Source organism: Lucilia sericata, unplaced genomic scaffold, assembly GCF_015586225.1.
Source record: "Lucilia sericata isolate MDLA Ls3-8-SP2 unplaced genomic scaffold, ASM1558622v1 Contig000044F_arrow, whole genome shotgun sequence".
Taxonomy (NCBI): Eukaryota; Metazoa; Arthropoda; class Insecta; order Diptera; family Calliphoridae; genus Lucilia; species Lucilia sericata.
In genome coordinates this window covers 745,962-770,921 of record NW_023994082.1, presented here as the reverse complement: position 1 = coordinate 770,921, position 24,960 = coordinate 745,962, and the positions used below count along the sequence as shown (strand labels likewise).

Genomic DNA, 24,960 nt, shown 5'->3' with positions numbered 1-24,960 from the left:
TTAAGTATATCTGAGACAAGGTACAATTCAACTTAAATGCTTTATTATGAAAACTAAATCACATTTTATTTTTGTAACAGGTGTAGGGTATTATATGGTCGGCCTAGCACGACTACAATTTCTAACTTGTTTAAATATATTTTTAGATATTTTTAAAGACGATAATGAAAACATGCTCGCTCTTAGATTCAACCTATATATCACAAAATTTAAAGTGGACACAAACTATCCATTACCCATATATTCATATAATTCCAAGCAATTTAGCAATTCCCATATGTCTGCCTAAAGCACGCTTAAGTTAAAACTAAACTGTAGAAATCATACAAAGTCAACTTCTGATAATCATTTGAATTTTCATATTTAATTTATAAATAAAGATAACGGGATAAAAATTGACATAAATATTCATTCATTCTAATAATAATATAATGAAAAAATTCCACACGAATAGTTTCTGAATATAAAGAAATCATAACATATTCCTCCTTTGGCACTCATTTGTCTTGCACGATTTTTCCGTGTGAAACGAGGAATAGGTGTACTATAAATATTGATATCAAGATGTGCTATAAACGACTTTGCGAATAGTTTTATAATTCCTAGCATAATTTATGGCGGCGATATAATTGTATTGAATGATAATGGTTAAGATGAAATCCATTTCTGTTATGTGGTAAATGGAAATAATGCCTACATATGTATATATATATGTATATACCTATAAATGGATTAAAAATTACTTAATTATTATACTCTTGAACAAAATTTAAACTTTCACTTTTTAAAAATTTATTTTAAAATAAATACAAATAATATATAACATATCGTTTAGGGGTGGAATGTATTAAAGATTTGACATAGCCCTCAAACATGAATATTTTTTATACCACTGTGCATTATAAATAAATTACTTATTTAATTTAGTGCAGTAAGACTAAATGTATCATATGTAGCAAATAATTAATAACACTTTCTTCTTTTATTTTTGTCAATAGACAATTATGTTTCAAACATATTTTAAGATTTTTGAATAAATATTTAGAATACTCTCAACAATTTTAAAGTTAATTAATTTTAATCGTACAAACTAATTACCTATATGAATATAAAATAAAACCTTATGGCAATTGTAAACTTAAAATATTCAAAAATATTAAATATAATTTAAAGAAATTGCAATGTAAACATTCTTGAAGTATTTAATTTTAATATTAAATACATATATACATCAAGTATATTTAAACAGTAAAATAACAGTTTTAAGTTTTATTACAAACATAAGAAGAATTTAAGGTATATTTACATAGAAAGATACATATGTACATTAAAGAAGTTATTGTTTGTTGCATGATTGCATCATTTGGAAAATGGATTAATATTATTCCATACAGTAGATCTCTCCTATTCCTAATTTTACATTATTGGTTCGTTTCGGAAAAAAATTGTGTAAATCGAAAAAATTTTAATGAACAAGTAAGAGTGCTATATTCGGCCGAATCTTACATACCCACCATCAAATCATATTTTATAAAGATTTTTGTTTCAGTAAAACTCGTTATGTCGAATATCAATGCTTTCTAAGCCTTATATGAAGGCTTTGATATAATATGGCCCGATGATCATAATATTTGACAGAAAGATTTTAGATCCTATAAAACTTGTTCATGACGAATTTTATTGATATACTGGTATTTTTAAGCCAGTTATGAGCGTTAATGTGTTACTTTGAAAAAAGCTGTTTATGGATGATAAGGTCAATCATGGACCGATCCTCAAAAAACAGGTAAAACAATGTTCCTATAAATCATTTTTATGACGAATATCAATGCTTTCTAAGCCTTTTGTGAAGGCTTTGATACAATATGGCCCGATGCTCGTAATATTTGACAGAAAGATTTTAGATCCTATAAAACTAGTTCATGACGAATTTTATTGATATACTGATATTTTTAAGCCAGTTATGGCCGTTAATGTCTTACTTTGAGAAAGGCTTATAGGGGGGTTAAGCATAATTATCAGCCGATCTCCATAAAATTTGGCAGAGAGGTTTACGTCAAATTTCGTTGCTTTACTATAATTTTCAAGCAAGTTATGAACGTTATTGTTATTTTATGAGGGGACCTTATATCGGGGGTAGGTCAATTATGAACCGATCTTCATATAATTTGGCAGAGAGATTAAAGTTCCTCTTAAACTTATTTATGTTGACTTTCGTTGATTTACTGGGATTTTGAACAAAGTTATGAGCTTTAAAGTAATTTTCTGAGGGGAACCTTATATGGGGCGTAGGGTCAAATATGGACTGATCTTCATAAAATATGGGGGAGATATTTTAGTTCCCCACAAACTTGTTTGCGTTGAATTTCGTTGCTTAACTATCATTTTAAAGCAAGTCATAAGAGTTAAATTCATTTACTGACGGGGAGCTTATATGGGAGGGGGATGGTGATAGGGTCAATTATGGACCGATTTCCAAAAAGAGCACATATATTTATGTTCCCCTAAAACTAGTATATATCGAATTTCGTTGCATTGCAAGTTATGACCGTTATAGTCGTTTACTGAGAGGGACCTTATATGGGGGTAGGGTCAAATATGGACCGATTCTCTTAAAATTTGGTAAGCTAATTTTGGCTCATAAAAAAACTTGTTCATATAAAATTTCATTGACATTCATATGTTTTTCAACCACCTATGACACTTTACAGTGTTTTCGGGGCACCACTTGTATGGGGGCTATGCGAAAACATGGACCGATATGGCCGAATTTCAATACCAAACAAACTGCATCAATAAAAAATATGTATGCAAAATTTCCTTAGCTCTTCTCGTTCGGACTCTATCTTGCTTTCAACAGACAGACGGACGGACATGGCTAGATCGTCTTTGAATTTAATAAGGATCAAGAATATATATACTTTTATGGGTCTTAGATGAATATTTCGATGTGTTACAAACGGAATGACAAAAATAATATACCCCCCATCTTTTTTGATGGTGGGTATAAAAAACGTAGTTGGAATTCCCCAAGATGGTATTGATATTAACACCAATATCTTTAAAAAATCTTTATTGCCAAAATAGTAAGATCTTATTGGATTCAAAATGTGTATAGATTTCTGGAATTGTACCGATTATTACTGAATATTAAAATAAATATTTCTCTAATTAAGTAGAATTATTGTATATCGTTAAATTTCGTTTATTTAGATGTTTACATAAAATATACATATAATTTTAAGCTTCTTCGCTACCATTTAAAATAGCTTTGAAACTAAATGGCTGGAAGGCATATCCCAAACCTTCATAAAATTTGCTCATGAATTCGACCCTATTAGAAAAATAGAAGAAAAATGAAATTGTAACACAAATTTAGTTTAAACCATTTTAACAACTACTTACCAGTGCAAACGTAAAGTATGCAAGAATGCAGAAAGACCTTCAATTAATACCAAAATACCAATTGTTAATACAGCCCAAAAAGCGAAAATAAGGAAAAGCATTACAGCTCCAACATAATGGTTTACTATTAAGCCCATATGCATGACCATATTCCATAAAACTTCAGATAATTCTGAAAACATACAAATTTAGCATAAAGATTTATTTAAGAAAGTTTAAAATGTTTTAAATACTTACGGGCATGAGCCAATGACAAAGCCCACAAACGCAAATATGAGGCTGTATGAGAAATTGTACTCAACACGTACTCAATGGTATGAATGGCTTGTTGTATAAATATTTCACTCATAGGTTCATTTTCATGATCATGTCCTCCATGACCGCCAGCAGCTTCAGTAGATGTTGAGGGCTTAGCTTGTACATCACCGTTCATTTCTATGTCACCATTTGCATGAACAGCAGAGGCTGCAGCAGCCTTACGTTTACACATATAGTAGAAAGGTTTACCCAACAGCATCCAAGGTATGCAAATAACAGCAATAATAACAAATACCATTTGCACTATATCCTGACCTTCAAACATAAATTCCTTGCAACCATCTAAGGGAGCCTGACTTTTAAACAACATCATGTTAATGAAAAGAATCAATATAGATGGAGCACATCCTGGAGTTAAAGCTTGTTCATCAGTGACTGCTGAATATCTGACAAATTTAAAGAACATCATGAATACCATATAACCGAAAAGTAATGTTAGGAAAACAATCTGTGGTATAAAGTCCATGAAAATATTAACAGTCTTTTTGAAGTAGGAATAATTGATTAGGGACATGATAACTCCAAAAATCATGTGAATAACACCAAAGATAATGGACAGTTTCATTTTATAGGTATTTAGGAAAATAATCTTATTATCTGCTAATTGCCAAATGGGATCCAAACCAAGAGGATAGACACCACTAACATGGTATTCGGGATTCATTTGTAAGAAATTATTTGTCAGTACGGTGGTAGTGTTATAACGCACACGCCAACTGGAACCGAAAATGTTCATTGATTTGGAGAATACATCATTGTAAATGAATCCAGTGTACATGGAGAACAGACCCATCAATAGTATAATATAACGGCCGCCAAAGAATATATTAAAGATTTCACCTTTGATTTTACGTAGAGTATTCTCTTTTAGCACCATATATAAAGCAAACAAGAACAAAATAAAGCCATGACCCAAATCGCCAAACATCACAGCAAATAAGAAGGGAAAAGTGATGCAAGTATACAAAGCTGGATTGACTTCCCTATACGAAGCCACACCATAGGAATCAATCAAATTTTGAAAGCCATTGGTAAATTTGTTAGTTCTAGTAAATGTTGGAGGCTGTTCATTAGACTCAATTACATTCAAGAAAGATGGAATAGTACTTTCAACAGATTTTGAGCCCAATGCCAAAGCATTCTGTACCACAGGCAAATCTTTGGTGGGTACCCAACCTTCACCAATTAAACACTTGTTACTAACATCCATATTGAACATATTCAGAGTATGATAAATAGCCTTCATTTTCTTAATCATAATACTCCAAGTGGGTACATTGCGAGCTGCAGCCACCAATACACGATTACGATGATCAGCCGTACTATTCAAGACCGTCTTCAAATCTTCCAATCGTGTGCATACATCTTTGATCATTTCTTCGCGCTCATTGTGAGCACTGGGGCAAGGATAGACCGAAGCATGGAAAGCTTGACATATTTTCTTAATTCTTTGTTTTAACTGTTCACCTTGGAAGAAAGCTACGAATACTGTCTTTAGAACAGGATGTCCAGTTTCGGGATCCTTTACCATGCCACTTAAATCACTGCGTTTAATGAAAATATTACCGCGACCAATGCGCCATAACATACGTTCAAAAGCGAAGAACTTTTCTAGCTTAATAACACCAGCTACGAAGCCCAATTGACCTCTGGTTTGATTTGTTGGCTCCAAAGGATCAATATAACGATTGGTATCTAAATTCAAGATTTCTTGATCCGAAAAGAAACCAACTGTATTCTCCAAAACCTGTTTCAATTCTGTCATATCCAAGAAATTTGTATCCAAGTTAACAGCATTATGGCTAAGTTCTCTCAACTCAGTTTCGATTGATTCCAATTTAGCTTCCAAATCAATAATTTCACGCGGGTTCGGTGCTGCAGGCTCATCGTCCTCATTCAGAGCTGGCAAAGCAATCTCATCCTTGCGCAATTCGTTTTCAATATAACGTATTCTACGTTCCAATTCATCGCAACGACGTACCTCCGAGACGAATTTTCGTTGAAAAGCGTTTACTTCGCCATTTAGCTGAAAGTTTTAGAATTTTTTGTATACAAATTAATTATGCGAAAATAGTTGCTTGTAAATTGTAGCTTAACTTACATCGCGAAACTGTACACATCCTCTTTCACCCAATTCGGCTACAGATGCATAGGCAGCTTCAGGTTGTATAAACATTTGGCACAGGGCCATTTCTTCACTTCGGAACATGTCACCCATGTTGCTGGTGTTTATTAATTAAACTAAAAAATCAGAATAATTTATAAGAATTTTAGTATAGAATAGTTTATAGTTTGATATTTGAATGATATAAAGTTATTAATTACGTGATCAATTACAATTACTTGTAATATGTAATTGAACAATAACAAATTACAATTACTTGTAATGTGTAATTGAACTAATAATCAATTACAATTGCTTCTAATGTATAATTGACCAATGACCATTTACAATTGCTTGTAATTGTAGTTTTGCCAATTACAATTACTTGTAATTGTAGTTTTGCCAATTACAATTACTTGTAATTGTAATCTAGGTATTACTAACTAAAAATTACTTGTAATATTAAGAACAAAAATTCACAATTAGAAGTAATTGTAATTAGAAATTCTTCAATTACAATTAAAAGTAATTAAATTGACTAAAGTTCAATTACAATTACTTCAATTACAATTAAGAATAATTGTAATTGGCAAATTAGAATTACAAGTAATTGTAAATGGTAAAGCTTCAATTGTAATTATGAATAATTGTAAATGGTAAATTAGAATTACAAGTAATTGTAATTGGTTAAGCTTCAATTACAATTGCTTCAAATGTAATTGTAATTAAAATTGTAATGATTACCACCCAAGCCTATGTTAATAGAATGTGACAAGCATGTTTTCTAAAAAAAAAAATTAATAACTTTTTCTAACATTACAGATATTTAGTTCTACCTGATTTTCCCATATATATCGATATATGTATAATACAATTAAGCATAAATCTAATAAATCATTAAACTATGGTAACAAATTATGTATGTTGTCTGATTGGTAAACAAATTTATAACTCAACAGCCAGTAAAAATAGACCACAATCAATACCAGAGTAAATAAAACTAAATTAAATATACACATTCATTAAAAATGATATTATCAATAACTATTTTTATTATAAATATATACGGTACTTCAGTTATAGATAAAAATAATGTGAACATTGATTATTTTGAATGCTATGCATTTGTTAGTGTTTCTGTATTCAAACAGTCTCAGTAATTGTATTTTGTATAATAATCATACAAAGTGATGAATGGCAAAAGATAAGATACGAACACTTGAAAATTGTATTTAAAGTATTTTACGCTTTAAGTGTGTTTAGTATTTCTATAGTCTATATTTTTTCTTTACAAAGAACTACACTTTATTATATAGTAATTCGAGTTTTATATACTGAATGCTTGAGTTTCACGTGACTAATATAATTTTTTATTTTACTTAAAATTTGATGCTATAAATTTTAGTATAAATTTTCAAAAGACACTTTATATTAATGCTATTATAGAGTATCACATGATCGGTCTAAACCAGCTATATTTTCCACTTTAGTATTGTTTGCTTTAGTGTTCACTATAAACAATGAGCTGTAACTATAAATATATTTATATATATTTTATCATTCCATTTGCAACACATTGAAATATTACTGGTAGTTGCAAAAATGTATATATTACTTCTTAAAGTCTGATTGGGCTAATATAGGGCCAGCAAGGTAGAGGAATTGTTCTACAAATAGTCTCTGTTAATCTGCATTTCATTCCTAAATTGCTATAAAAAACATGCGGAATCTGAATATAGTGGGGTCAATTATTGACCGATCTTCAGAAAATTTGGTTGAAAGATTTTGGTTCCTACAAAACTTGTTTATGTTGAATTTCATCGTTGTAATCGTATTTTTAAGCTAGTAATGTTACCGCTCATTTTCTGAAGGGGAATTTATACGGGGGAAAAGGTCAAATATAGACAAATCCTCACAAAAGTTGGTAGAGAGATTTTGGCCCATATAAAACTAGTTTATGCCGAATTCATCGCTGTGATCTCATTTCTTAGCCGGTAATGAGCGTTAAAGTAAATTTCTGAACGGGACCTTATATGGGGGGTAGGGTCAATAATCCGATCCGATCCTCACAAAAGTTAGTAGAGAAATTATAACGCATACAAAACTTGTTTATATCGAATTTCATCGCTGTACTCGCATTTCTGAGCCAGTAATGAACGCTAACGACATTTTCTGAAGGTGACCTTATATGGGGAATAGGGTCAATTGTGGACCAATCCTCATAGATTTTGGTTAAGAGATTTACGTTCACAAAAGTGTTATTTATGTACAATTTCATAGTTATACTGGTATTTTTAAACCAGTTAATACTGTTAAAACTGTTTTCCGGGGGGCCACTTGTATGGGGGCTATACGAAAACGTGGACCGATTTTGTCTGTTTTCAACACCAAACAAACCTTATTAATATAGAATATTTATTTAGAAAAATTTTAACTGTTTAGCTCCTCTCGTGTGGTCCCTATCGTGATTTCAACAGACAGACGGACGGACATGGCTAGCTCCTCTCTGAATCTAATCAGAATCTAGGACCACAATATATATACAAAAACAATATACCCCCATCTTTTTTGATGGTGGATAAAAACCATATGGGCATTTCCACCGAAAAATATATGTTTTGTCACATCACGCAGTTTAATTGACAATATCTTAGGACCATTCCTTTTGATTGGTCCTTTCTGTATCATATGTATAGAACTATTAGAGCTCTACATAAAAATATAAATAATTTAAATATATATAAATATTTACTCTAGATATAGGCAGTTAATGGTGCGTGACCTGATGTAACAAAAGTAGACCCATATGCTAAACATTATTGTTGTTTCCAGTTAATAATCATATTTTTTACGAAATTTTCAGAGGTTGTCCCGAAATTTTGATGATTTGAAATTGGAAATTTTTCGAATCCCAAAGATATCTGAGGTCTTCATAAAATTGATTTCAATAGACATTTAGACAGACGGATAAGGCTTAAACGACTTAGCTATCAATAGGGATACTTTATAGGATCAATAGACAGACGGACGGACAGACTGAAAGACAGACGGATATGGCTTAAACGACTTAGCTATCAATAGGGATACTTTATAGGGTCAACAGACAGACGGACGGACAGACTGAAATAACTAAATCGACTGAGAAAGACATACTTTAAGGTGGGTGTAGGACCAACATTTTTGGGTATTACAAACATTAGCACAAACGCAGAATACCCTCCTCACTATATTGGTGTAGGGTATAAAAACCTCCGTCCAAAGTTAGTTAAAGTATTTAGTAGATATTATTACATAATCCACGATAATGTAGAAAAAATTTTAATATGTAATGGTCACACAGAAAAAGACATTGGAAGTGTGATACAATAATCTATAAGAACCATATTACTTCCTATTCTCCAAATCTATTGCTTTCTAAAATCACTTTAAATATTCTGAGATGGATTATAGCACATCATAAAGTCGCCTATGAACAACTACAATTTATCGTTTGTTCTATTTTCATTATAATCTTTCTTGATAGTAGTTGAAGTATTTGTAAGCTTAAATAAAAGAATCGACATTTAATATATTTCTAATGATTGAGAAACATTTTAAAAATAATTTATAATATCTTTTAAATATTTATTTCTATTTATTCATAATATCACCCAAGTATTTAAATATTCCTTTAATTGTATTGAAATTCTTTTAATTTGACAACTTAAATAGGAGCATATTAAGGGTCTTAACTAGAATTAAAATAATGACAAATGGTGAGAAAATTTTAGTAAAATTTGTTATAATAAAAATTTTCGTTCCACGTTATCAATTATATTCAACAACTAGACAATTTATAAATTTAATCAATCATATAATTAATTAATTCTTTTTAATAATCATAATAATTATTATAAAATGTTTTACGCTTAATTGCTGTTAAATTGTAGACTTAGTATCTCTTAGTGTATTTGTATATAAATTGAGATAGAAATTTACGTTTAAATTTGCTCTTGCTCTCTCACATGATCAATCACGTGCTTTACGTCACTTAATATATTTGACTTTGATATACAATCGAAATAATCAATTATGATAATGTTATCGTTATCGTTTTTTTTTTAAACCTTACCAATTCCGATAATTGTCTAATCATTAAGATAAGGATTAATAAAATCTTTAGTGTATTGTTGTTGTTTTTGTCTAACAAATGAAGTAAACATTTTTCGAAAAATGCATTTTTATGAGCATTTAATGGTGGTAAACAATTTAATAAATTTTACATTATGTATGAGATTTATATGAGTAAAAAAATCTATAGAGTAATAAATTTGTTTTATAAGTAAAATAAATAATAAGTTATTTTAGTACACAAAACTCGTGGACGTAATAAATTTTGAGACTAACAAATTTTATAAATAAATATTGGGTTATGTTTTTTTTTTTTTTTTTTCAATGGAACCCAACTAGTTCAACGAAATTATTTTGTACTTTATCAAATTTAAAATATATTTTGTTTTTCATTAACAACATATTCTAAGAAAGTTATTTTGTTAAGATATGTTCACTAGCATTTGATCAAAATAATGTGACCCCTAAAAAATCAACATTTTTACTTTTTTTAAACCCTCAGTGGTGATAGAGGGTATATATAAGTTTGTCGTTTCATGTGTAACACCAAGAAATATTCATTCTAGACCCAATAAAGTATATATATTCTGAGTCCTTATGAAATTCTGAGTCGATTTAGCTATGTCCGTTTGTCTGTCTGTGTAAAACACGCTCACGTTAAAACCAAGCAAAGGAAATAAACCAAATTCATCCAAAATATTTATTATTATCCTAAGCAGTTTGGTATTGAAAATCAGCAAAATCGGTTCACCACGTAAAAAGTTATAAGTAAAAATTTCAGACTACCTCGAAAAAATACGTTTTTTTTTCTAAACTCTTTTGAAGTTTTCTCAGAAACTACCAAAGATATTTCGATGAATTTTGTCACACATTATTCTTTCAAGGCAGTGATCAATTATGATCAAAATCTTTACAATCGATCCAATATTTCCCATAACCCCCATACAAAGGTATATATTCCCGGAAACTGGTTTTTCCCTTAAATATATCGGTATTAACACAAAATTTTGTATAGGCAAATACAATATGAACAGAAATCATACTATCGACGTAGATCTCAGTCGGTCCACAATTGGTCATAGATCCACGTCCGAAAATCACCTAAACGCACATATTTCATTGATGCATAAGGCTATTGTGGTAAAATTCGATTTGAATATCGTGGGACTATATTCAATAGTCGCTATCTCTCATTTTTATGAAAACGAGATTTTGATGGCAAAATATTCAGCAAACTATCGCGCATCAGTGATATAAATTTAAAAGAAAAAAAAAATATTTTTTGGCAATTTTATAGCATTTTTTAAATTTCTCTATCTTAAAAAAAGAAAAATTCTGAATGCAAAACTCTCTATCTTATCCAAAAATTGCTTCAAACTTGATCCCTTTGGATAATTTTCTGTTGCAAAACAAGTCTTCTTAATAATTTGGACATGCTGAACACAAATCCGTCAAAATATTTAAAATCGGTCTAATAGTTTTTGAGATATCGCTCATTATGATACTAATTAAATCAATTTTATTGTCGTGTTTAACCATATAACATTGATTTTGGACCAAAACATTATAATCTGTTGCTTTTTCAACAATTTGGTTTCTTTTCCTCCATTAAATTGTATAAAATATAATATTTATTGATTTTAATTCAAATAAAAATTTTATGTTTCCATGAAAAACTCTCTATCTGTTGGTTGAATGAACATTTTCGTAGAAAAATAAGCTCTATCTGATATAAATTTGTGAATAATTTTGTAAATAATGCAAAAATTAAAATTCTTTTTATATAATGGTTTAGAATATGGTCGTAAAAATATATTGTAAAAGAAAAAATTAAAAAATCTTCACGAACTAGCGAAATAAACAGTTTTTTTGCTCTCCTGAAAACTTGTATTATTTTAGATAGAGACTATTGAATATAGTCCCTCGATATGTTTTGTGTACATACAAATCATTCTACCAAATTTTTTACGGATCGATCCATTATTGGTCATAGCTCCCATATAAGGTCCACTTCCGAAAATCATTTAAAAGCTCATATTTCATTGTCAAATAAAGCTATCTTGATAAAATTCGACACAAATATGTTTATATAATTGGTCATCGCTCCCATATAAGGTCCACTTCCGAAAATCACTTAAACGCATTTATTTCATTGCTTTTTAAAGCTATCAGGATAAAATTCGACACAAACATGTTTTGTATACATACAAATCATTCTACCAAATTTTTTACTGATCGGTCCATTTTTGTCATAGCTCCCATATAAGGCACACTTCCGAAAATCACTTAAAAACACATAATTCATTGTCAAATAAAGCTATCTTGATAAAATTCGACATAAATATATTTTGTGTACATTCAAATCATTTCACTAAATTTTTTACGGATCGGTCCATTATTGGTCATAGCTGCCATATAAGGCCTACTTCCGAAAATCACTTTAAAGCACATATTTCATTGTCAAATAAAACTATCTTAATAAAATTCGACACAAATATGTTTAGTCTAAATAAGAATCACTCTACGAAATTTTTTCCGAATAGGCTCATAATTGGTCATAGCTCTCATATAAGGTCAACTTCCGAAAATCACTTAAACGCATATATTTCATTAAATTCTAAAGCTATAAAATTCGATTTAAATATGTTTTGTGTACATGTAAATCATTCTACAACTTTTTTCCCCGATCGGTTCATTATTGGTCATAGCTCCCATATAAGGTCCACTTCCGAAAATCACTTGTCACATGTCAAATAAAGTTATATTGATAAAATTCGACACAAATATGTTTAGTCTTTATATGAATCACTCTACGAAATTTTTTCCGGAGAGGGTGCACTTACGAAAATCACTTAAACGCATATATTTCTTTGAATAATAAAGCTATCGGTATAAAGTACGACTTGAATATGTTTGTGGTTATGTCTTTTTCGTCAAATATTTGAAAGGTGTGAACGTACCTTTGGTAGTCATAAAAAATATTGGTCGTAGACTTTCAAAGGTATATAAATTTTGGATCATTATTAAATTCTAAGACAATCATGTAATGCCTGTCCTCTTGAATGTTTTCTGAAAGTACTATAGAATCCAGACATAAAGAGGTAAATCTGACACAAACAAATTTAATATGGACTAAATACTTCTACTAATGATAACAGTAATTTTTATTGTTAAAACACTTTTGTATTATTAATTGTTTTAATCAAAACTTTATGCCATAATTGTTACTAAGCAAAATTCTTTTGCCACCATAATCTTAATTTCCATAACAAACATATCGGTTTTACTCGAATTCATATCAAAATTACCAAGTATACAGACATAAATAGTATTTGCATAGTTCATTATTTAAAACTAACTGAAAAAAGTTTATTTAGCCACAGTTGTTCTAATAAAAATTTTCCTTTGTTTTGAAAATAAGTAGTTCTTAAGTGTTCTTGAATGTCACTTTTATGATAAGATTGAGTTTTAAACTTATCATATCAAATGATCATATGTTTTTAACAATAAATGTTGACAAAATACTAACAGCTCTGGAGCCGAAACAATGAAAAACTAAACAACTGCACGTATACCTTGTTCATCTATTTTCTTTCTCTACTAAAACGTTTTATTATACCCTATAACACTATAGCGGAGAGGATATTATGAGTTGTAGCCTATGTTTGTAACGCTTAAAAATATTGGCCACTCACATTAGTGGGCGTGGCATCTTCCATATTAATCAAATACTAAAATTCATATATCTATCTGGTCAACTTTGACATCCGTATAAAAGACTTCATTAGATTACTATGAACGTTTAGGCGATTTTCTGAATAAGGCCTTCGATGTGGACCCAGCTCTTCAAAATTCCATCCTAATGGTCAATTTTTGGAATGATTTTTTAACTATAAACTGATTTTCTGTTAGATGGTTAATATGGGGGTTAACGTAAATGGACCGATCCTCATTACCACAATTAGGTTTCATAAATATATGTAGGTTTCATTTCCTAAAGAACTTTTTTGTGGCCAATTTCATCATTACATGGGCATTTTTAATCCAGATATAAGTATTTGAGACATTTTATGAAGGGGGCCCTATAAAAATTGGCTGAGATATTTCGGTTAATATACAACTTGTTTATGTAAAATTTTATTAATATTCTGTTATTTTTATACCTGAAGAGGCCTATTATGGGAGATATGCTCAATTATGGACCGATCCTCAAAACGTTTGATAGATAGATTTTGGTTCCCACAAAACATTTATATTTTGAATATCATTGCTAAGATAGTATTTTTGAACCAATAATGAGAGTTAAGGACATTTTCTCAAGGAGACCTTTTTTGAGGGGTAGAGTATATTATGGACCTATATCCATAATATTTTGTAGAGATTTCTTTAACTATAAAGTTTGCTTATGTCGAATTTTTTATACCCTCCACCACCATCAGTGGTGATAGAGGGTATATATAAGTTTGTCGTTCCGTGTGTAACACCAAGAAATATTCATCTAAGACCCAACAAAGTATATATATTCTGGGTCCTTATGAAATTCTGAGTCGATTTAGCTATGTCCGTCTGTCCGTCTGTCTGTCTGTCTGTGTAAAACACGCTCACGTTAAAACTAAGCAAAGGAAATCAACCAAATTCACCCAAAATATTTATCGTTATCCTAAGCAGTTTGGTATTAAAAATCAGCAAAATCGGTTCACAACGTAAAAAGCTATGAGTAAAAATTTCAGACTACCTCGAAAAAAATTACGTTTTTTTCATCATTCTTTTGAAGTTTTCTCAGAAACTACCAAAGATATTTCGATGAATTTTGTCACACATTATTTTTTCATGGCAGTGATTAATTATGTTGAAAATCTTTACAATCGATTCAATATTTCCCATAGCACCCATACAAAGGTATATATTCCCGGAAGTTAGTTTATCGCTAATAACTCCCTCAAATATATCGGTATCAACACAAAATTTTGCACATGCAAATATAATGTGAACAGAAATCATACTGTCAACGCAGATCTCAGTCGGTCCACAATTGGCCATAGCTCCCATACAAGGTCCACTTCCGAAAATCACCTAAACGCACATATTTCATTGATGAATAAAGCTATTGTGATAAAATTCAAGTTAAACATGTTTTGTGTACATACAAATCATTCTACGAAAGGTTTTACGGATCGGTCCATTATTGGTCATAGCTCCCATATAAGGCCCACTTCCGAAAATCATTTAAAAGCTCATATTTCATTGTCATATAAAGCTATCTTGATGAAATTCGACACAAATATGTTTAGTGTAAATATAAATCACTCTACGAAATTTTTTCCGGATAGGTCCATAATTGGTCATAACTCCCATATAAAGTCCACTTCCGAAAATCACTTAAACGCATATATTTCATTGAATTATAAAGATATCGGGATAAAATTCGACTCACATATGTTATGTATACATACAAATCATTTTACTAGTTTTGTTACGGATCGGTCCATTATTGGTCATAGCTCCCATATAAGGCCCACTTCCGAAAATCATTTAAAAGCTCATATTTCATTGTCATATAAAGCTATCTTGATGAAATTCGACACAAATATGTTTAGTCTAAATATAAATCACTCTACGAAATTTTTTCCGGATAGGTCCATAATTGGTCATAGCTCCCATATAAAGTCCACTTCCGAAAATCACTTAAACGCATATATTTCATTGAATTATAAAGATATCGGGATAAAATTCGACACAAATATGTTTTGTATACATACAAATCATTTTACTAATTTTGTTACGGATCGGTCCATTATTGGTCATAGCTCCCATATAACCCCATTTCCGAAAATCACTTAAAAATACATATTTCATTGTCAAATAAATCTATCGTGATAAAATTCGACATAAATATATTTCGTATAAATATGAATTATTCCACTAAATTTTTTCCGGATAGGCCCATAATTGGTCATAGCTCCCATATAAGGTCCACTTCCGAAAATCGCTTAAACACATATATCTCATTGAATTCTAAAGCTATTGGGATAAAGTTCGACAAAAATACGTTTTGTGTACATTCAAATCATTTCACCAAATTTTTTACGGATCGGTCCATTATTGGTCATAGCTCCCATATAACCCCATTTCCGAAAATCACTTAAAAATACATATTTCATTGTCAAATAAAGTTATCTTGATAAAATTCGACACAAATATGTTTTGTCTTTATATGAATCACTCTACGAAATTTTTTCCGGAGAGGCTCCCATAGAGGGTCCACTTACGAAAATCACTTAAACGCACATATTTCTTTGAATAATAAAGCTATTTGGATAAAGTACGACTTGAATATGTTTTGTGAGCATATAAATCATTCTACCAATTTTTTTTTCCGGATTGTTCCATATATGGTAATAGCTCCTTCAAAAAAATCACTTAAACGCACATATTTCATTAACAAATAAAGATATCTTGATAAAATTCGACACAAATATGTTTTGTGTAAGGTCGTAGCTCCTATACATATAAAGTTCACTTCCGAAAATCACCTTAACGCACATATTTCATTAATTAATAAATCTATTGTAGTAAAATTCGACTTGAATTTTTTTGGCATATAAATCATTATACGAAATTTTTTCCTTAACGGTTGATAATTGGTCACAACTCCCATATAAGGACCATTTCCGAAAATTACTCAAATGCACATTAACAATCAAAGTTATCGGGATAAAATTCGACATAAATATGTATTTTGTATATATAAATCATTCTACGGATTTTTTCTTCCGGATCGGTCCATAGGTTGTCTTAGCTTCCATATTAATATACATTTTTCTCGACCTAATTAAAATTAGTTTGACACATGCATAAATGTTAGTACCCTCAATAAGGAAACAAAAATTTTGCCAAGTTATCTAAAAATTAGATAGTTAAATGGGTTTCAATAAAAAGTAGCTTGATGGTGGAGGGTATTTAAGATTCGGCATAGCCGAATATAGCACTTTAACTTGTTTTAAGTCAGTTGTGAATGTTTGAACTGTATACCGGAGGGCCACGTGAAATCGTCGACCGATCTTGCCCATTTCCAATACCTATCGTGTTTTCAACAGACGGATGGACATAATTAGATCGGCTTTTCAGGATCTTATAAAAATATTTCGATGTGTTACAAACGGAACGACATAAACAATATACCCTCAGCTTTTTATACCCTCCACCACCATCAGCGGTGATAGAGGGTATATATAACTTTGTCATTCCGTGTGTAACACCAAGAAATATTCATCTGAGACCCAACAAAGTATATATATTCTGGGTCCTTATCAAATTCTGAGTCGATTTAGCTATGTCCGTCTGTCCGTCTGTCTGTGTAAAACACGCTCACGATAAAACGAAGCAATAGAGCTTAACCAAATTCACCCAAAATGTTCTTCATTTTCCTAAGTTGTTTGGTATTTCAAATGGGCAAAATCGGTTTACACCGGGAAAAGTTATGAATCAAAATTTAAAACAACCTCGGAAAAAAATAAGCATTTTTTACACATTCTGATGTAGTTTTCTCGAAAACTATGCAAGATAATTCCATGGAAATCACCACACATTCGTTTCTGCACAAGATCTTGACCCTGCTGAAAATTGCCAGAATCGGTCCACAATTTCATATACCTCCCATACAAAAGTACATATTCCCGGAAAATGGGTTTTTTGTTAATAACTTCCGCCACAATGTCGATATCTTCACAAAATTTTACAAATTGAAATCTTATATCAATAGAATTCTTTCAGAGGAAAAATTTTATGGATCGGTCCATAATTGGTCATAGCTCCCATACAAGGTTCCCTCCCGAAAATCACTTATACGCGCATAACTCATTACGTAATTAAGATACCCATATGGTACAAATATTACTCATATGCACAGAAATATTACATGACTGGTCATAGCTCCCATACAAGGTCCCCTCCCGAAAATCACTTAAACGCACATAACTCATTACTAAATTAAGATATCCATATAAAGTTTGACAAAAATATTGCTTATATACAGAGAAATATTACTGTGAAATTGTTTTCCTATCGATCCATAATTGATCATAGCTCCCATACAAGGTCCCTTTCAGAAAAACACTTAAAGGCACATAACTCATTACCAAATAATGATATAAATAAATACTATTTTTGTTCATAAATACTATTTTGTAATGCAAAAAGCACTTAATGCTATTTCAAAAATTTTTCACGATCGGTCTATATTTGGTCATATCTCTCATACTAGGTCCTGCCCCTAAAAGCGCTTTAACCGTATTTAACTACTTGCATAATCAATTTGTGTAGAACAAAATTATATATATGTATGTATTTTTAAAATCCTTAAATCTTTCACACACAGGTGAAAGATTTAAGATGCAAATACGAGATATCGCTAAAGCATATCTTAGGGCGCTATAAAAATTTAAATGAAAGTGGCGTTTCTAATGTTCAATAAATCTTGGAATTGTAGTAGATTTATGCAGTTTAAATCTTGGGATTTTTCTATTTAAGACATGAGAAAACTTATTTCTACAAATATTTTATTAATTAGAAATGTATTAATACAAAAGTTGCTGGTGGAGGGTATTTAAGATTCGGCTCAGCCGAATATAGCACTCTAACTTGTTTTTTCTCTAATTGGCCGATTTTTAAGTTTTATGGTTAGAATTGAATACCAATAATACCACCAAGTTTAAAAATTCCAATCCGCCATCTCGTAGAATGGTCCAGTGCACTCCTGTAGGCAAGTGATTAGTATTCTAATCTAGTAGACCGGAGGTCGTGACTTCGATCAACAGGCCCGACATACAAAATCAAAAATTGTTAATGTAAACAAGTGGTATTGTTTGACCTACATTTCATATAAACTTGATTGTGAAAAGTTCGTTATTAGAACACTACCGGCTACCACGTAGTGATAGGGTCTAATTTTGGTTATAACCCTAATGTACATATATACAACTTAAAAGAGAAAATACATCTTTCCATCGATTTCACGATAAATACGACCATGGAAAAATCGTGCTAAACGTATTCGAACAATTTCGTGCAAAAAACAAACAATTTCATTCTCCTGAAAATCTACAAAATGTCCGTCTGTATGCCGCCAAAAATAATTCAAAATCACCAGTTTACAAATATGCAACTGAGCTGTAATTATTTCATTCCTGATAACATACACCTGCATTATGTAGCAAAGGCGAATTATAGCAGATATTTCCAATAATTGAATTACAAAAATTTTTTTTATACAAAGTCCACAAAAATTAGGGCAGTAGCTCCAAAAATTTTCACATGTTTTGGTGGTGAGTTAAAAATATCTTTTTATACCCTACACCACTTTAGTGGGGAGGGTATATTGGGTTTGTGCTGATGTTTGTAACGGACAATAATATTGTTCCTATACCAGCCTTAAAGTATACCAATCGGCTTAGAATCATTTTCTGAGTCGATTTAGCTATGTCCGTCCGTCTGTCCGTCTGTCTGTCTGTCTGTCTGTCTGTCTGTCTGTCCGTCCATGTAAACATTGTAATCAAACTACAGGTCGCAATTTTTAAGATAATTCAATGAAATTTGGTACATGATCTTATATGGTACCAGAAACGAAGTATATTGAAAATGGTTAACATCGGTGCATTATCTCACTTAGCCCTATTGTCCTAGGGACGAAGTCTATTGAAAATGGTTATGATCGATCCATTTTTTCACCTAGCCCCCATACAACTGAACCCCCGAATAGGGTTTGTAAACTTTGTAATCAAACTACAGGTCGCAATTTTGAAGATAATTGAATGAAATTTGGCACACGATCTTCTATGGTACCAGAAACGAAGTATATTGAAAATGGTTAACAGCGGTGCATTATCTCACTTAGCCCCCATACAACTGAACCTCCGAATAGGGCTTGTAAACCTTGTAATCAAACTACAGCTCGCAATTTTGAAAGTAATACAATGAAATTTGGCACACGATCTTTTATGGCACCGGAGATGAAGCCTGTTGAAAATGGTTAACATCGGTCCATTATTTCACCTAGTCCCCATACAACTGAACCGGACTAATAGGGCTTTTGAGTTTATAATTATCTTTAATATACTCGTATCTCGACAAAAAGCTGCAAAACCAAGTTCTATACTAGCCTTGATGACCCTCATGCATTTTTATACCCTCCACCACCATCAGTGGTGATAGAGGGTATATATAAGTTTGTCGTTCCGTGTGTAACACCAAGAAATATTCATCTAAGACCCAACAAAGTATATATATTCTGGGTCCTTATGAAATTCTGAGTCGATTTAGCTATGTCCGTCTGTCCGTCTGTCTGTCTGTCTGTCTGTGTAAAACACGCTCACGTTAAAAGTAAGCAAAGGAAATCAACCAAATTCACCCAAAATATTTATTGTTATCTTAAGCAGTTTGGTATTGAAAATCAGCAAAATCGGTTCACAACGTAAAAAGCTATGAGTAAAAATTTCAGACTACCTCGAAAAAAATTACGTTTTTTTCATCATTCTTTTGAAGTTTTCTCAGAAACTACCAAAGATATTTCGATGAATTTTGTCACACATTATTTTTTCATGGCAGTGATTAATTATGTTGAAAATCTTTACAATCGATTCAATATTTCCCATAGCCCCATACAAAGGTATATATTCCCGGAAATTAGTTTATCGCTAATAACTCCCTCAAATATATCGGTATCAACACAAAATTTTGCACATGCAAATATAATGTGAACAGAAATCATACTGTCAACGCAGATCTCAGTCGGTCCACAATTGGCCATAGCTCCCATACAAGGTAAACTTCCGAAAATCACCCATATAAAGTCCACTTCCGAAAATCACCTAAACGCATATATTTCATTGAATTATAAAGATATCGGGATAAAATTCGACTCACATATGTAATATATACATACAAATCATTTTACTAATTTTGTTACGGATCGGTCCATTATTGGTCATAGCTCCCATATTAGGCCCACTTCCGAAAATCATTTAAAAGCTCATATTTCATGTCATATAAAGCTATCTTGATGAAATTCGACACAAATATGTTTAGTCTAAATATAAATCAATCTACGAAATTTTTTCCGGATAGGTCCATAATTGTTCATAGCTCCCATATAAAGTCCACTTCCGAAAATCACTTAAACGCATATATTTCATTGAATTATAAAGATATCGGGATAAAATTCGACTCACATATGTTATATATACATACAAATCATTTTACTAATTTTGTTACGGATCGGTCCATTATTGGTCATAGCTCCCATATAACCCCATTTCCGAAAATCACTTAAAAATACATATTTCATTGTCAAATAAAGCTATCGTGATAAAATTCGACATAAATATATTTCGTATAAATATGAATTATTCCACTAAATTTTTTCCGGATAGGCCCATAATTGGTCATAGCTCCCATATAAGGTCCACTTCCGAAAATCGCTTAAACACATATATCTCATTGAATTCTAAAGCTATTGGGATAAAGTTCGACAAAAATACGTTTTGTGTACATTCAAATCATTTCACCAAATTTTTTACGGATCGGTCCATTATTGGTCATAGCTCCCATATAACCCCATTTCCGAAAATCACTTAAAAATACATATTTCATTGTTAAATAAAGTTATCTTGATAAAATTCGACACAAATATGTTTTGTCTTTATATGAATCACTCTACGAAATTTTTTCCGGAGAGGCTCCCATAGAGGGTCCACTTACGAAAATCACTTAAACGCACATATTTCTTTGAATAATAAAGCTATTTGGATAAAGTACGACTTGAATATGTTTTGTGAGCATATAAATCATTCTACCAATTTTTTTTTCCGGATTGTTCCATATATGGTAATAGCTCCTTCAAAAAAATCACTTAAACGCACATATTTCATTAACAAATAAAGATATCTTGATAAAATTCGACACAAATATGTTTTGTGTAAGGTCGTAGCTCCTATACATATAAAGTTCACTTCCGAAAATCACCTTAACGCACATATTTCATTAATTAATAAATCTATTGTAGTAAAATTCGACTTGAATTTTTTTGGCATATAAATCATTATACGAAATTTTTTCCTTAACGGTTGATAATTGGTCACAACTCCCATATAAGGACCATTTCCGAAAATTACTCAAATGCACATTAACAATCAAAGTTATCGGGATAAAATTCGACATAATGTGTATTTTGTACATATAAATCATTCTACGGATTTTTTCTTCCGGATCGGTCCAAAGGTTGTCTTAGCTCCCATATTAATATACATTTTTCTCGACCTAATTAAAATTAGTTTGACACATGCATAAATGTTAGTACCCTCAATAAGGAAACAAAAATTTTGCCAAGTTATCTAAAAATTAGATAGTTAAATGGGTTTCAATAAAAAGTAGCTTGCTGGTGGAGGGTATTTAAGATTCGGCATAGCCGAATATAGCACTCTAACTTGTTTAATTATAGGGTCCCATTTGACCATAGCCTCCTTCAAAATTCGACTTAAATGTCCACAATTTTATTCAACAATAAATGGCCTAAGTATATCTGAGACAATTAGGTACAATTAACTTAAATGCTTTATTATGAAAACTAAATCACATTTTTTATAACAGGTGTAAGGTATTATATGGTCGGCCTCGCCCGACTATAATTTCTTACTTGTTATAATTACTAAAATTTGTTTAACTATAAAAAATTTAAAAAAGCGGTTCATCCACATTTTTATATTTTTTTTATCTATTTAGTTTTTATCTTGTTTTTTGTTGAGATAAATATTTAAACAGAAATCAATAAATCTTAGTGATTGCTGCCGACTCACAGCCACCTGTATTGAGTTAAAATTTAATTAACACCTTTTTTTCCATTGAATGTATCGAACGTGTTTAATTGAGTTGTTAACATAATTTATTTTTGTTTGCACCATTGTATTTTATTGTACACATTATTTAATTTTGATTATTTAAACAATTAATTTAAATAACAATTTCAATTACCGTTTATAATTAAAATAAATAAACACCACTTTTTTACTTTTCCAGCGACCGTAGCGTAATTATTGTTTATATCTCGTTTTTTTTTTTCGACGTTAATTTGACGATTTGTTAAACGATACAACCTGCTACTTGGCCTGCAAACATCTAAACTGTTTTTTCAATTGGAAAATAATAGAAATAAATACCACCAATTCTATTTTTCTTCTCCTTTTTTTTGATAATAATTATTGTTTTAATCTAGAACGTATGAAATATTAAAAAAAAAACACTTCGTAATGTAACATTAACAATTGCAAAACCAATATTTTTTTTTATCAAACAAATCGAATAGCAACAACAAGAACAACAACGAAGAAATACAAACAAAGTTTAATTGTTAATTATTATCAATGGAAATTTCAATGACCCAACTCTATTGGGTGTTTGTTCAATTGTTACATATTTTACTTTATCATTAATTGTTGTTAAATTTCTTATCACAGAAATAATTTTTATTTTTCTGACGAAGAAAAATCTACAAACACTTAAAGATTAACAATGATTTGTCATGTGCTAAATTATGACTGAACTTTAAAATTTTTTTGTTAACAAATTGACATTATCATTATTTTATGTCTCGAATTCATTTGGGTTTTCTTTAGGTAATTTGTTATTTTTTTTAACATTTGTCTGATAAATTTGTGTTTTTTATGTCATGATTATATGGGAAAAGGGAATTTTAATTTTACCAAATAGCATAAAAATTTCATAAGTCATTCGAAGTAATTTCCAAATTGATTTTTAATACTTTTCTTCACCACCAGGTTAAGAGATATAAAATTCATTGAATTTTTCCCAAAAAATAGTTTGTGTCCATTCGAAATTATATTCAGTTATAACCGACTCTTTGTATACTACCTTACATTAGCAAAACATCTAATAGGTATTCGATTTCATGTCAAGTGACCCAGCTTTTGAAACCTATTTTATCCAAATTTGTTCTATTAGTTAAACAATAAATTCTGCTCTTAAAGGAAAAGATCCAAGCTTCTTTTGAGCCAAAAAAGGAAAATAATAATAACTCAAATTGGAAAAAAATAAAAAATTTTAATTTTGCAAAAAAGTTAAAATTTGTATACCCTCCCTCAGTGGCGGGGAGGTCATAGACCCACAAAGTATATAAGTATATTCTGGATCCTTCTAAAATTCTTAAATTCTAATACGATCTAGCCATGTCTGTCTGTATGACTGTTGAAAGCACGATAGAGTCCAAACGGAAAGAGATAGAATACCTTATAGGCAAGGTTTGTTTGGTATTGAAATATCGGTTCACGTTTTCGGTTAGCCCTTAAACAAGTGGACCCTCGAACTAAGTTTTAACAGGCATAACTGTTTTAAAAGTACAAGTAGAGCGATGGAATTCGACATAAGTATGTTTCATATGAGTCAAAATGTCTCTTCCAAATGTTATGAGAATCAGCCCATAATTGACCCTATCCCCCATATAAGGTCCCTTTCAGAAAATGACTTTAACATTCATTATTGGCCTAAAAATACTAGTATAGCAATGAAATTCTACATAAGGAAGTTTCTTACAAGCTTAAATCTCTTTACCAAATTTTTAGAGGATCGGCTCTTAAATGACCCTACCCCTCTTATAAGGTCCCCTTCAGAAAATGACTTTAACGCCCATTACTGGTTAAAAACACGAGTATTGTGATGAAATTTGACACAAGTAAGTTTCTTATGAGCCATCACCTCTCTACTGACTTTTATGAGAATCGGCTCAGAATTGACCCTATTCCCCATATAAAGTCCCATTCAGAAACTGACTTTTACGTTCAATACTGGTTAAAAACACGAGTATAACGATGAAATTCGACAAAAGTAATTTTCTTACAAGCCAAAATCTCTTTAAATTTTTTTTGGGGAATCGGCCAATAAATGACCCTTCCCCCATATAAGGCCCTCTTTAGAAAAAGACTTTAACGCTTATTACTGGCTAAAAAACACGAGTATAT

General features: G+C 30.8%; 1 protein-coding gene across 1 annotated transcript; it reads right to left on the bottom strand.

The window, feature by feature from the left end:
* Positions 1–3,189: 3,189 nt before the first annotated feature.
* LOC119614796 (V-type proton ATPase 116 kDa subunit a1) lies at positions 3,190–23,121 on the bottom strand. Its single transcript, XM_037970904.1, has 5 exons — positions 22,961–23,121; positions 5,825–5,964; positions 3,643–5,749; positions 3,406–3,577; positions 3,190–3,334 (listed from the first exon to the last, which is right to left on the bottom strand). The coding sequence occupies exons 2-5, from the start codon at positions 5,939–5,941 to the stop codon at positions 3,241–3,243; spliced, it is 2,490 nt and encodes an 829-aa protein (XP_037826832.1). The 5' UTR covers positions 5,942–5,964; positions 22,961–23,121; the 3' UTR covers positions 3,190–3,240.
* Positions 23,122–24,960: the final 1,839 nt, after the last annotated feature.